Genomic DNA, 14,417 nt, shown 5'->3' with positions numbered 1-14,417 from the left:
ACCGTAATAGAATAGTACCGGTATGAGGTCCGGTACTGAGCCGGCGAATGTTGGTTCTGAACTTGTTATCTCGTATTTATTGTAACTTTGGACGAGTTTTGCAAAATGTTTCCAAAGTGATAACAGGGAATGATGTTGTGAACTATGTGGGAAATGCATTTGCGGCATGGTAAAACTATAGGGAAACTGCTAGTAGTTTCCTGGCTGTTTTTGTGGTGTTTTTAATTTTTTTCCCTATTTGGGGGAAAAATGCTAAATACATCTGTTTTTCAAACAGTTTTCTTGGTGAAGGCATAGTTGCATTCTAAACATGATTTTAGTGACTCTGGTTCAATCCCTCTAGTGGAGTATCAATGTTGTTGTCATGAAATGCTTAAATTTCATCGTATTTTCTTACATGGCAAAACACATCTAATGGTCTACCTCATGCATCTGGTTTTATTTCTTTAGATGGAGGAATCCAAGGAAGCTGCCATACATTCATCTTTTTCTTCATCTCAGCATCTTCCAGTTAGCTTTGGTGCAAACTTTGAACCCCACGGAACCTTGTTACATGGAGCTTCTAGGTTCCTACCCGATAAACCAAGTCAAATGGTGCTGTCTGCTGGAGGCTTTCAGAGTACTTCAACTGTAACACATGTTCCTGCGCTAGCTTCTTCTGCCTCTTCAAAGCAGCCGCAAATCAATGAAACACTTGCTGCTGTTACTCCTGTAAAATCAGCATCCAATCCACACCAGGGAGGTTCTCCTTCATTAACACTGCCTCGTACAGAACCTGGACACCTCCGGTTGGATGGACGACTTGATGGGCCAACTTATCAAACACTAGTTCGAGGTACATTCTTGCAGTCTTCTCATTTCATTTCCTTTTTTGTTTGTTGTCCAAATGTGGTTTAGAATTGAATTGTGCTTATGATGCATATACTCTTGTTCTTTTTCTTTCTTTTTTTTATTGAAGTTCTTTTTCTTCTTATGTTATGTTTTGATGCATAACTGATAAAAGTAGCCATTTATTTGTCTTATTTGAAAAGACAATTAAGAGTGCTATACATTTTACTAATGTCTGAAGTTCCCAATGTTTACAAGATGATTAAATTCTTAAAACAATCAATATGAAGAGAATATTTATTTTGAGAGATCATGTTAGCAAGCATCAACACATATATCTAGACTATTGCCTGACTTGTGATTCTTAAACTATTGCAGTCAGAAGGCTTGCTTTTGCAGGTATTTGCTTTGTAAATCATGACAACTTCTAGGCCAGAAGGTTAGCATGATTTGAACATTTTAAGATAGGCATTCCTGTTTGCCTTTTATATAGTGTGGATGCTTTCTGTGCTATGTAACGATTCTGTTGGAGTCTTTGAGGTTGCTTGTCTACTTGTGGGGCTGATGCTGGATGCATCATGAAGTTCTTCATACCATGTACTGAAACACATTTCTGAAAAATAATAGGTTAATCACCTTTAGCACTAATTAGTTCATTGCCATTTTCTGAGATACGATGAAATTTGGCATTAAACATAAATTTCTCCTTTTCATTTTCAAATTTTGGACAATCTTGGTTTCTATTGCTCAGAAGGATTCGTTTTATTTATGCTGATAGATTGATTGACTTTACATTTTCTTTTTGCAGCTACTTCTGCTGATTATATGCCATATAAAACCCCAGCAACTTCTATGCAATCGACATCTGCTGCTGTAACAAAGGTTGGCCAGGCAAATAAGTTGCCCAATCATGCTTTGGTAAAGTCTGAGGGTATTCATGAAGTTAATGCTGTTCAAAATTCACAAGCTATAAGAAATCAGGAAATAAGTTCTGCAATTCAAGCTGGACAAGGAAATTTTCTCATTGGACATCAGCCTCCACCAGGCCTCACGTTTGTTCATGCACCTTCTCCTTTGACCAACGATAATGACATTGTTAAAAATGTGCAGAGGATATTGCAGCAAAAGGTTTCTGATCATCCTAGCTGGACGCCACCATCAACTGAGTACATGAGCAAACCTCTAGTTTGCCAAGTATGCAAGATTACCATCACTGATGTGGAAAGTTTGCTTGTCTGTGATGCTTGTGAGAAAGGAACCCACTTAAAATGCCTTCAGTCTTATGGTAACAAAGGCATTCCTAAGGCCGAGTGGCACTGCCCAAAATGCTTGTTATCAAGCAACGGCAAACCTTTGCCACCTAAATATGGCCGGGTTACAAGGACTGTTGGTCCATCGAAGGCAGCTTCAAATGCAGGTGGTACTCATGCTTCCTTAGAGAAGAAAACGGAAAACCCAGACTTGAAGGTTATTCAACAGAAAATAATAGCCAATGGAAATTCTGGTGCTCCGGATCTTGCCCATGCTTCGAATATGGGAGGCAGCCATGTTGAGTCAGCTCCAGCTTCAATGATGAAGGTTGCAGAAGTGCAGTCTAATTCGCCTGCTGCTGAGATGAAAAAAGAGGATGTGATGTCTACAGGGGCCTCCACCAACACCTTAAAGGAAAATACTGGAGTGGTTTGTATCACCTCTGGCACAAAAAATGAAAGTATTGATAAACACAATGACAGAAATGGATCATCTTCATGTGACATGAAAGCAACCTCTGGGTCTGTGTTGCAGCCAAAGACGGCACTAGAGAGTTCCTGTTCTGAGCATCCCTGTGGCACTGTTATTGACAACAACAATCAGTCTCAAGTGTCTGGTGGTTCACAAGTTAGCAACGGAGTAGAGTTGCCAAGCAGTGCTGAGGCTTCTACGATTCAATGGAAGGAAATCAGCAAGCCTTTTGACAATGAGCTTAAAGAACCATTCAGTAAAAAGGAAACATCTGAAAACAAGGCTGGTAGTAACACTAGGTTGGATGATGGAGATAATTTTCAGGCAACTTCAAATGGAACGTTGGATTATGGGGATGAAGCTAGAGATTGTGGTAGGTCTTTGCTACCAGACTTGCATACTGTAGATTGGGTTGGTGATATTCTCCAAGTTGTAGACGAGAAGACATATTACCAGTCCTGTCGCATTAATGGTATTCAGTACAAGCTTCAAGATCAAGTTTTAATTGCTTCCACCTGTCAGAAGTTTGCTCCTTCAAAGCTCCAGGCAAGTCTTTACTCAGATAGTCAGATCGTACATAATTGTTCACCTTTATGCAAATATTGCCATACTTGTTTCCTCTTTCTCTGTTACATAGTAAAAAAAGTTCCTTCTTCATATTATCTTTGTGAATTCTGATGTTACTTTTGTATGCTGAGTTATCATTTTTCTTCTGTGTTATAGTCTTTGTGGGAGGATAATAACTCTAGGTCAAAGTGGGCTACTGTAGATTTGTATTACTTCCCCAATGATCTTGCAGAGATTGTAAGCCAACCATCTACCACTGAAAACAGTGAGGTGAGCCATCAGTTATTGTTAACTTGATCATAACATTTTTTAGATTCTGCTGAACTATTGAGCAATTTTTACTATTGATGGTTTGAGGCGTCAGTAATCATAATCCCTTTCAGCTGTCTCTGGAAGTAGATTTTTCTGCCACCTTGATCCAAAGGTCTCCTTTGTCTTGTCTAATGACCTTGTTATTTTTTTGATCTGGCTTGTTTGAACTTATTCGATAAGAATTCTGATCCTATATTGCTGTTAAGAACCTGGAATTGGCTTCTGAATGGACCAAATTGCAGGATCTATACCTAGAATTGGATGAGTTATTGGATACTTCAGTACCATTTTTTCAGGCCTAAAATTTTAAGAATATGTCCTGTTGTTGAAACTTGTAAAAGTTGCAATGAAGAATTCATATATCTTTTGGTTACTATCTTTTTACATCGAATACCTGATTGCTTTTTCAAAAAAAACTGGAATTAGTCTAGTTGACATCTTAAATAAAATTAGTTAGGCTTTCCTACAATTGTACTGACATAAGCTTGAAATGAGAATATGTTATGAGATTTTCTAATGCTTATCTAATGTAGTAAAATGTTGATAGAGGCTATATTCATCCACCAGTTATATCTTTCAATTTTGTATTGTGCTTTTAACAGATAGCTTTCAGGAAAATCTGCATACACAGATGAAGACTGGTATAAGTTCTATTAGAGTCGCAGCTCAGTAGTTATTTTAAAGCTTCTTGCTTCTGTAACATCCATATTAAATGTCAGTCCTTCTATTGCACTGTTTTAATTTTAAACTTTGGGCAAGTTAAGTAAACTAACTAGTCATGGTATTATGTCTTTTATTTTATCAAAATCTGAAAAAATAGCATATTATTACAAATTGCATATGATGAAAGTAATCCTTGAACCATCTTTACCTTCACCCAGATTTAGTGCTCTACCCTCATTATTCCAGCTTCCCTGAGTAAGCTAGAATGTAAAGATCATTGGTTACTCTGATAAATAGTCACAAATTTGGCATTCAAGAATTACAGAGGTAAGTAATAAACTGTCTAATTCATGAATAGTATGGAAATTAATCAAAATTTGGAAAGATTAGAAATGATTAAAAGGCTCATTAATCCAAGGTTGGAATTATGCACAATTGGGATATATTATGGACCAATGAACTTGTTTATGAGCATTGGACGAGGAACAATTAAAAAAAATAATGTTATTGGCTATTTTTCTGTGAGTATAACTTGTTAGTATTTCATCAACAAGCAATATTTAGCTTGCGAAAAGTATATTTGCTGACTTTATAATTTATTGAATAGCTTATGATTAACCCAATTGTTTAGCAATAACTCGAGGAATATCTTGCAACTAATAGGTTATGCATAGTTCAAGCTTACGGAGAGATTGGTATGACTGCAATTTTGATTTTATTTCCTTGTTTAAAAATGTTATCCTCGGAAATAATTATCATTGTAATCAGGCATGATAATCTAGCATCAGGCCCCATATGCCATCCCCCTTTATGTTTTAGCATCATCAAAGTTCCAGATATCTGGTAGCTACTATAAAAGTGTCAAAACCTTCTTTCCTTGCTAGAAAAGCTTCTTCAGATGGTAAAAGTGATGTGTACCTCTATTATCTTACCGGGACTTCTGAAAGAACAATTTGTTGTAGATCTGATCTCTATCTTTCTATACTTTTCAGAGTCTTTTGATATATTTTTCAGTTTTACTTGTTGGGCATAAATTGGATTTTCATTTTTTTTTTTTTTTTTGTGCACGCGTGCTTGTGGGCTGGTGTTAGAGGGCGGCGTTTATACTCCATGCTCTTACTATTGATATGAATTTCTGGTTGCAGGTGTATGCTTCAAATAATAAGAAAACCATAATGGCTGGCTCAATATATGGTCCATGTGAAGTTTTAGACACTGACAGGTTTAGGGAAGAAAGTGATAGGAGATCACAAATAGGTGATTCTAAAAGTGGTTTACATCCAATTTTTGTGTGCAAGTATGTCTTTTCAATCCATATCTTGATATCTTTTGTAAGTAATATGGTGCATTTGCTCTTTTGGAAGAAGTAATTTAATTTTATAAATTGCTGCCTACATAGGTAAATGATAGTAGTAGTCGTGTTTTACATATCAATGTAACCATACGTTACTTAGGCCAGGTTTTTTTGGAGTCTGGCTTGAACATGAATGTCCTGACCTTGATCTGCATGACTCTGCATAAATGAATTTGTCGGGATGTATCTTGCATAGTTTAAAAAATTCTACATGTTGGCTGTATCTCATCAATGCCAATGAACTTAAACCAAATGTACCCAGCAAGGAACCAAATGTCAAAATAATTGACATTTTGAGATTGTATGTGAAGGCATGTTTGTTGATCCTAGAGTATCATTTCTATGGTCTATATATGGAAATTGCAACGTTGATGGATGAAAATTTCAGTCTGGCAGCTAGTGGGAAATTACAGTTTTAAGTAGCTGATGCAGAATTAGATAATAGTGATTATGTTTCTCAGTACCATTTTGTAGATGATTACTTGTTCCTTGTTGTCTATATCTTATAGTATATTAAAGCTCATACTTATAAAAGAAGTCGCTATCCAACTTATTGCCTATCGATTATGGAGCAGTGTTACCCGGACGCTTCAAATTTCAGGTTTTTTTTTAACCTGTCAGACACTTGGACGCTTAGGATACATCAGGACATTCCTTGACACTTCATACCACCAAATTATGATGCTACCATCATGACGTGTATACTTTTCTGGCACTTTTATGGGAACATTTTCAATTCTAAAATAGTAATTAGCATCCATTTAGAGTATCATTTCTATTTTCTATTTATGGAAATTGTGATGCCGATGAATAAAAAATTCAGTCTGGCAGCTAGTGGAAATTACAGCTTTAAGTATCTGATGCAGAAATAGACAATAGTGATTATTCTTCTCGGTACTTTTGAACCATTTGTAGACAATTACTTGTTTCCTTTGTAGGCTGTAGCCTATAGTATGTTAAAGCCCATACTTAAAAGAAGTTGCAATCCAACTTATTGCCTATAGATTGTGGGGCAGTGTTACTTGGACACTTCAAATTTCAGGTTTTTTTGACCTGTGAGACACTTGGACGCTTAGGACACCTCATGACATTCCTTGACACTTCATAGTTCATACCATCAAATTATGATGCCATCATCATGACGTGTATATTTTCTAGCACTTTTATGTGAACATTTTCAATTCTAAAATAATAATTAGCATCCATTTCACCAAACCCTTATGAACTTAAGGAGCATAGATAAGCTTATTGTTCATTACATCTTTACAGTTGCATATATAAGATACAAACGTGCCCCGGTGTTAAAAGATTCCTAGGTCGGTTTCTTCTTGACACTTGGACACTTGACACCCGTGTCAGGTGTCCAGGTAACATAATCTATGGTATATGATAGATGACTTATTCTGAAACCAATTTTTGGATGATTTTTGTAGTAATTTGATTTTAAATGGAAGAATCTTTAGCATTTAGTTTGGATTAATTTTTAATTCTTGGATTTAATAATAAATTATTTTCTTCCATAGTTGTTGTTCCAGGCATTTGGTATGAGGCTTATAAATGCTTTTGAGTTGTCTTGATGAGATATCATACTGGATTTGTAGGTTGGACCAAGGTAACATTGAGGGTGCAAGTAAAAAGAATTGGGTCTTAGTCAAACCTGATGTAGACATAACCTGACTTATCTTCAGGTCATCTGTTTCGACTGACATCAAACCCAATTGTTTGACAGGTGTTGGTGCACTTTAGAAGTTGGATTGGGCAACTCTACCCTAATTTTTAATATGATGACGTAGATATTCATTGGAATTTCTCAGATTTCCCACTAACTTGGAGTTGAAGCCTCAGTTTCGGACTTTACTTTACTTTGAGGACTGGTTGAATCTAAATTAGGTCAATCTTGGTTAATCAATGTCAGTGCACCTGCACTTGCATTCATTAAGGCTTGGAAGTTTTTTATTGTGAGATAAGTTTTTCTTTTCTCCTACTTATCAGTCTATTAGAGGTTAAGAATTTGTTTAAATGAATCAATTCTAAGATTAGGTTCATGTCATTTTGGATTCAAGCCATTATGGTATATATAACATATACAAGTGGATTTTCAATTTAGATGTTCTATCATTGTTGTTACATCAGGACATTTGGAGTGTCAATCCTGCTAGGAGGGTGATATGTGTTTGTTCAACTTTGGACAATAATGGGAAAAAGGTTAGTTTTGAAAAACCTAAGAATAACTTAAAAAGAATTTTGAAACAAATGATAACTTCTATTGCTCAGTTTATTTGGATAAAATTTGTCATATATTGGTTGGTGTATGGTTGGCCATGACTGTAAACTTAGATATACTAGAGAAGATGCTAGCCTTTGGGTTGTCATGTTGTCTATGCTTGATGTATTATGAACATATGGGTTGACGTGCGCATATCTATGTGGAGGCGAATAGGTTATCAGCACAGTAGCAGGGTGCATATCTCTGTTCTTGGATGCACATCATTTCATTGTACATTGATACATGCTGGTACATAGTAGTTTGGGCTGGTACTCTAGTTTCCCATTTTAAACATGTAATCTACCGTCCTAAATAGAAACTTTTCAACTTTAGATGGTATGGAACTCTTCCTTTATTTTTTTTTCTCTTTTTGTTAAATGGCATTTGAGGACTTGATCCCATGATCATGATAAAAGATTGTCATTATACTTCACAACAAGAGTTCAAACACCATCTAGATTATATCATGAACTAGTTATTGGCATGTACCATGCACAGGGAGCTAAAGTATGGATATTGGATGGCCATGCTTCTTTTTTACGAGGCTATTCGTGTGTTTTTTTTCATGTCTCCTTTCCCAATATGTGTGGACTTTTAAGAGGAACCTGAAGAGTTGGGATATGGTTCCACTTCCCTACCTTTTTGATAGAAAATGGATTCTAGATGATTCGACTTTGGGATCCCTCTTAGTTGGAATAGGGCTCGCGATAAAAAGAGTCTGACTAAAATTAAGTAAGAGAAGAGGGACATGCAAAAAAAAAATGGTTGGCTTCAATCTTCGGAGTTGGGCTTAATGTGGCCTGAGTCTTGTTTTCTTTATAATATAGTAGATTAAAAACTTTATTTATGTTGTTAATCTGCAAAATAGTTGTGTAATGTTAATTTGTATATTAAGTGAATTAAATTGTTCATGAACAGCTTAGGCCCAGGCCAGTTAATTAGGAAACAAAACAAGTCCAGAATTTATTTTAAGGAACAACTCATAAACGAGCCAAGCCCGAACACCCCCAGCTAGCAAAAATAAGTAGAAGCTTGGACTTGGCTTGACAACGAACTTGTTATAACTTGTTTATTTGGAAATTAGCCAATCTTTAACATCTATAGTTGGGCTCTGCTCAAGATCGAATGTCCCTGCCATTTAAGAATCCAAGCCTGGGCAACCTGAAGTTCGTCTCAGTTTGTTTGAGGCCATAAATGCCCATGTAACCTGCAATCGACACAAATATCTATGTGATTCACGATCTCAGATTTCTTTACATTAGTTAGACTATGTTTATTTGTTTATAATATCTACATGCTAATACAAAGCAATCAATATAGGTATGTCCAATGAAACTGAGAAAAAGGGTGTATTTGGGTGCCATCTGAGAATCCTTTTACAAACTTATGTATCTTTCCGTGCCAATGTGTACCGAGTGTTGGCACAAGATACTTCACTCCTTTATTAAACATCAATGATCTTATTTCTTAAAATAAAAAAAAGGGAAAAGAAGTTGAAGATTGGCTAACATCAACACCATATCATCTAATTCGTCAAATTGTGTTTATCACCTTATAATTGTAGAACATGAGATTTGAGCATGGGACATTAAAAAAAAAAATCATGATGGTGAGATTTGAACATGGAATATATACTCATGATGAAGGTGTTTTGGGAGCAAGATCAGTCCATGTCAGGAATTGTGATATCTTTTACCTTCCTTTTTCTCATTTTACATGCAAGGCAAGAAATCTGTTGAGAGTTTATTCTGTATATGGTCTCATGTTGATACTTGTTGAAGAGTTGATCTTTCTTCCCATTGGAATTGTCATAATTGCGAAAAGTAGAAACATTTTATATATAAATGTTGGGAAGTGGAATTTCAATTAAATGATAGACTCGAGAATAATTAAGAAGCTTTGGAATAAATCATTAAATAATAGATTTTTTTAACCTAGTTTGACGATGTTTCATTAACAAAATTATAAGTAACCACATTTAAGTCATACACAAACAAAAGTAGCAAGAAATTAGCTTCAAAATATCATATGGAGGAGTCATGTAAGCAACAAGAATGTTGAAACCTTTGAAGCCAGTTCAAAAATAGAAACTAATTTTTGAAGCTAGCTCGGATCTGGCATGAATGATTCTAGCATTTAAGGTTTTTTTGAAGGACTAATCACATGCTTGCACAATGCATGTGATTCTTATGATTTATAAGAAGTTGTTAGGCATGGAGTTACAACAAAATCTGTTCTATATTTTAGTTAAGAGTTAAGACCTTACCTTACATGAAAGAAATAATGTTTGTAATTTATTACGTATAAAATGTATCTTTCATTTATTTAGCGTCCTCATAGAATAAATTATAGTAGTTAAGGAAATATGTATTCTTGTACTATGCAAGTACCTTTTCTGGTAAGCTACTATTCAAGATTCTTAAGGTTTTTTTTCTCAAAACCAAATCCATGTACATTAATGTATATGATTGGAGCTTGATAAGGTTTAGAGAAAAAAATTAAGAGAATTACTTAGTTTGTAGGAGATTTTTTTCCTCTCGGGTATATTACTAGTATGATATAGGAAGGAGAGAACTCTGCATATGTAATGCAAAATCATGAAGGAAAGGGATTATGTGTTCGTTAATTGCCTATCCATCATTCACCGATGCCTTGATATTCTAGTTAAGAGTTAAGACCTTACCTTACAGGAAAGAATTAATGTTTGTAATTATTACATATAAAATGTATCTTTCATTTATTTAGCGTCCTCATAGAATAAATGATAGTAGCTAAGGAAATATGTATTCTTGTATCATGCAAGTACCTTTTCTGGTAAGCTACTATTCAAGTTTCTTAAGTTTTTTTTTTCTCAAAACCAAAATCCATGTACATTAATGTATATCATTGGAGCTTGATAAGGTTTAGAGAAAAAATTAAGAGAATTACTTAGTTTGTAGGAGATTTTTTTCCTCTCGGGTATATTACTAGTATGATATAGGAAGGAGAGAGAAACTCTGCGTATATAATGCAAAATCATGAATGAAAGGGATTATGTGTTCGTTAATTGCCTATCCATCATTGACCGATGCCTTGATATTCTAGTTAAGAGTTAAGACCTTACATTACATGAAAGAAATAATGTTTGTAATTATTACATATAAATTGTATCTTTCATTTATTTAGCGTCCTCAAAGAATAAATGATAGTAGTTAAGGAAATATGTATTCTTGTATCATGCAAGTCCCTTTTCTGGTAAGCTATTATTCAAGTTTCTTAACATTTTTTTTTTCTCAAAACCAAAATCCATGTACATTAATGTATGTGATTGGAGCTTGATAAGGTTTAGAGAAAAAATTAAGAGAATTACTTAGTTTGTAGGAGATTTTATCCTCTCGGGTATATTACTAGTATGATATAGGAAGGAGAGAAAAACTCTGCATATATAATGCAAAATCATGAATGAAAGGGATTATGTGTTCGTTAATTGCCTATCCATCATTTACCGATGCTTTGATATTTTTGCATATAAATATCCACTCACCAGCATGAGTTTTACGGCTTCATAAATGCTAGTGGCTGACCAGGCATATGAGTATTGTGCTCACTTGTGCACCTAAGAGCTCTTATTTAATCTAAGAGGGTCTGGAGATCAGTCATGTTGTACATGCTGAATGCTTTATTTTAAGAGGGTCTAGAGAATTCTTGCTCTAGCAGGATGCAGTGCACAACATTTTTGAAATTTGTGTTTGATTGATGATGCAAATACTGCTGTTGGTGGGTCCGCGTGGAAGTGATCATTTTTCGGACACGAAACTAAAGTTCAAATATAGTGATCTGTTTCTTGGATCCGTTCTCTCCCCATCCTTTTGAGGAATGAAAACCAAAATTTGACTGCACACAGAGAGAGATAATTATACATTCATTCAGGAGTTTCTCATATCTAATGTTAGTAAAACTAAAGCAAGAGATTGTCATGCAAAAGTTTAGGAATCAAAAGAAGATATGGTGAGAGGAGGAGAGATTTTTCAGAAATATGATAGCATAAAGGATAATGATGTAGGGTACACATGAGAAGTGGTTTTCTCACTTGTTACTAGTGCACACTTAGGAAATTTAATTGTTAATTGACGCTGTACTATATTTAATTATAATTTTTAGTGGAGTGAGGTAACAGTAGACCCAAGAACAAATTGCTATATTTGATCAGAATTCTGAGGGTAATAAGGGATAAAGAAAGTAGGTCCCAGAGAGAGTAGGAAAGAATTGATGCTCTCGTGCTTAGGTTTCTTACAAATCTAGGGGATTACAATATAAAGGAGGGTAATAAGCTTAAGATGTTTTTGGATGGCTTTTTCAAATATGAAGGAGAATGAAAGAAATTTAGTGGTAGCAGTATTATTCTAAAGAGATAAAAAATGTATCATCTAGTTTGTGATTGGCTAATTAATTATTAATGAGTCAAAACATAAGAGATGCAAGAGAGGGAAGGGAAGATATGATTCTGCAGCAGCACATGCTGAGTTGGAGATCGGAGTGAGAAAAGTCACGATGTCTCTATATTTAACAAAAATATGCAATAGGTGCTCTTATAAAGTTTGGTAAATAAAAGTAATGGCAATTTGGGAAGAAAATTTGACAATTGAAATCTTTTCAAAAGTCCAAAACTGTCATTTTAGTCACCCTCGATATAGTTTATGGCAAAATTTGATTGAAGAACTATATTTGGATATAAAAAGTATATTAACAATTAATGGATGAGATTATTGTATATAAACAAAATGGATTGTCAACAAAGTGAAATTTACAAGCTTGTTGGCAATTGCCAATCTTAATTCATGCTATTTTCACATTCTAATGATAAATTATGTAATTTATTACAAAATGGATTATAAATTCCATTGGTTTGATCGTGTTTCCGTAGTTTCGTTTGTATTTATTTATTTTCATTGTCTTCTTTGCCCTCTCTGATTTCTAAGAAATCTGATTTTGCAGATGGATGTATGATGAATCAAATGGCAGCTTTCAGCCTGTCACCAATTAATGTAATCACATTATCTAATCTGTGCATTTATTCTCAGCTATTTTTTCCCTAGGACAGATCCTAAAATCAGGTATGTTTTTTCTGATGGTTTTTGTTTCTTTTGACAGATTTAACTTCCACTATCAGTAGAAATATGATACCATAGTTTAGAAGACATCATAAATTTCTTGTCTGTAGGTTCCTTCCCACGCACAAAGGATTTGCTTGTTAAACTAATCCTCCTGATCAACAATTTAACTCATGTAGCAGTAGGAGCTCAATCATTAATAGTGTTACAGGGTTCTGACTAAGGTTTGCTGAAACGTACCGAACCGGTTGGTTCGAGCATACTGAACCCATCTGGTCGGTTACCGGCACGATTCATTCCATTGATTCAAAATAGAAGCCCATGTGTTCGAGATCCAAGGGAGGGAGAGAGAGAGCGAGAGGGGGGGAGAGAGAGGAAGGGAATGAGAGAGAGGGAGAGGGAGGGGGGAAGGGAGAGAGAGCTCGAGCCTTGAAGCATGAAGTCCATTTTGATGTCTGTTAGAAAAAGTGAGATGGAGCGCAGTCCATTTTGATCTTGATTCGATGTGAGCTTTGGAGCGCGCTCTCTCTCTCTCCATCTCGCTCCACCTCCCTCTCCTTCCCTCCATTCTTCCCTCCCCATCTCTCTTCCTCTCTCCCCCTCCCTCTCCCCCTCCCTCTCCGGCTCTCCTTGTGTTCGTACGCCCCAAAATGGCATGGTGCAGACTTGTTCGATGCCGAACTGGTGGCTGGCCTGTACACCCTCCAGTATCGGTTCAGTGGACCTTAGTCCTGACTGTTTGGTCCAAGATCGCAGTATAGTAGACATTTTTATTGGTCCACTAGTTAATATTGTTGGTGATATCATATGTTTATAAATGATTTGACTAGTGGGTCAGAACTGCTTACCGCTGCTACTATTTGCTTAGAAGTTGAAATCATTCACAATGTGGTGGTTACAAATTTATGGAGGATGTTGGGCTATTGTGGTGACCTTAGATGATAGTGAGCACTAGCAAAATTATGCTATGGCACCTACTCTTGAACCTGCTATCAGATAGATCATCTAAAGGCACAAATTTTTTTTTTTCAAATATCTAATTTTATATTTTTAATAAGTATTTTTGCGGTCAGCATATGCAGTAATAGAACTATGCTTGCCAGAGTTCTGCATTTTGTTTGTGTAACATATCATAGTTATCTGGTGTATTGTGTTAGTTTTGTTATTCTTTGCGAGTAGCAGACTTCATGCTTTAACCAATATTATTCTTCTTTTTCTAACAGGTATCAAAATGGACTGCTCTATGGAAGTTGACAGTGCATACCCTGTTGTATACTATGTAGTTCTCTTTTCCTTTTTGAGGGAAAATTATGTAGTTCTTTTTCAAGTTTAGGTCCTTTGCTGATCCCTGTGTTACTTTGATCTTAACTGCTTGAACTAGCATAATTGGTATGATTACCTGCAATATATCCAAATGAAAAATTAGAGAGTACTGCATCAAAATTTCAATTGTTGCAAAAGAAGTGAAGGCTAAAAAGCAAAGATGTCCTAGCATGGAACTAGCTTAGCCCCTAAATATTTTAGTTTAAATGTGATCCACTTTGGTGAAAAGGAGGAGAAAGATGTGGTTACTGACTCTCATGATAAGCTGTATTTGAAAATTTGAATTGCATTA

At 35.4% G+C, this 14,417-nt stretch overlaps 1 protein-coding gene across 9 annotated transcripts in view; it reads left to right on the top strand.

The window, feature by feature from the left end:
• Positions 1–14,417, top strand: part of LOC103696217 (uncharacterized) — an 18,447-nt gene extending 4,030 nt beyond the window's left edge. For 3 of the 9 annotated variants that reach the window (XM_088707165.2, XM_088707168.2, XM_088707169.2), the window contains 6 exons: positions 451–835; positions 1,637–3,096; positions 3,274–3,387; positions 5,238–5,389; positions 12,687–12,805; positions 14,026–14,417. In XM_088707165.2, the coding sequence (XP_088563291.2) occupies positions 451–835; positions 1,637–3,096; positions 3,274–3,387; positions 5,238–5,389; positions 12,687–12,735 (2,160 nt within the window). In that variant the 3' untranslated portion in view covers positions 12,736–12,805; positions 14,026–14,417. Of the gene's footprint in view, positions 1–450; positions 836–1,636; positions 3,097–3,273; positions 3,388–5,237; positions 5,424–7,175; positions 7,405–12,686; positions 12,806–14,025 lie in introns of those variants that run through there. The other 6 variants (XM_088707164.2, XM_026800802.4, XM_088707170.2 and 3 more) reach the window with 5 other exon arrangements.

The sequence above is a fragment of the Phoenix dactylifera genome, chromosome 11, assembly GCF_051530095.1.
Source record: "Phoenix dactylifera cultivar Ajwa chromosome 11, Ajwa_hap1_PhDact_Kaust_v1.1, whole genome shotgun sequence".
Lineage (NCBI taxonomy): Eukaryota > Viridiplantae > Streptophyta > Magnoliopsida > Arecales > Arecaceae > Phoenix > Phoenix dactylifera.
This window is presented reverse-complemented; position numbering and strand designations above follow the sequence as displayed.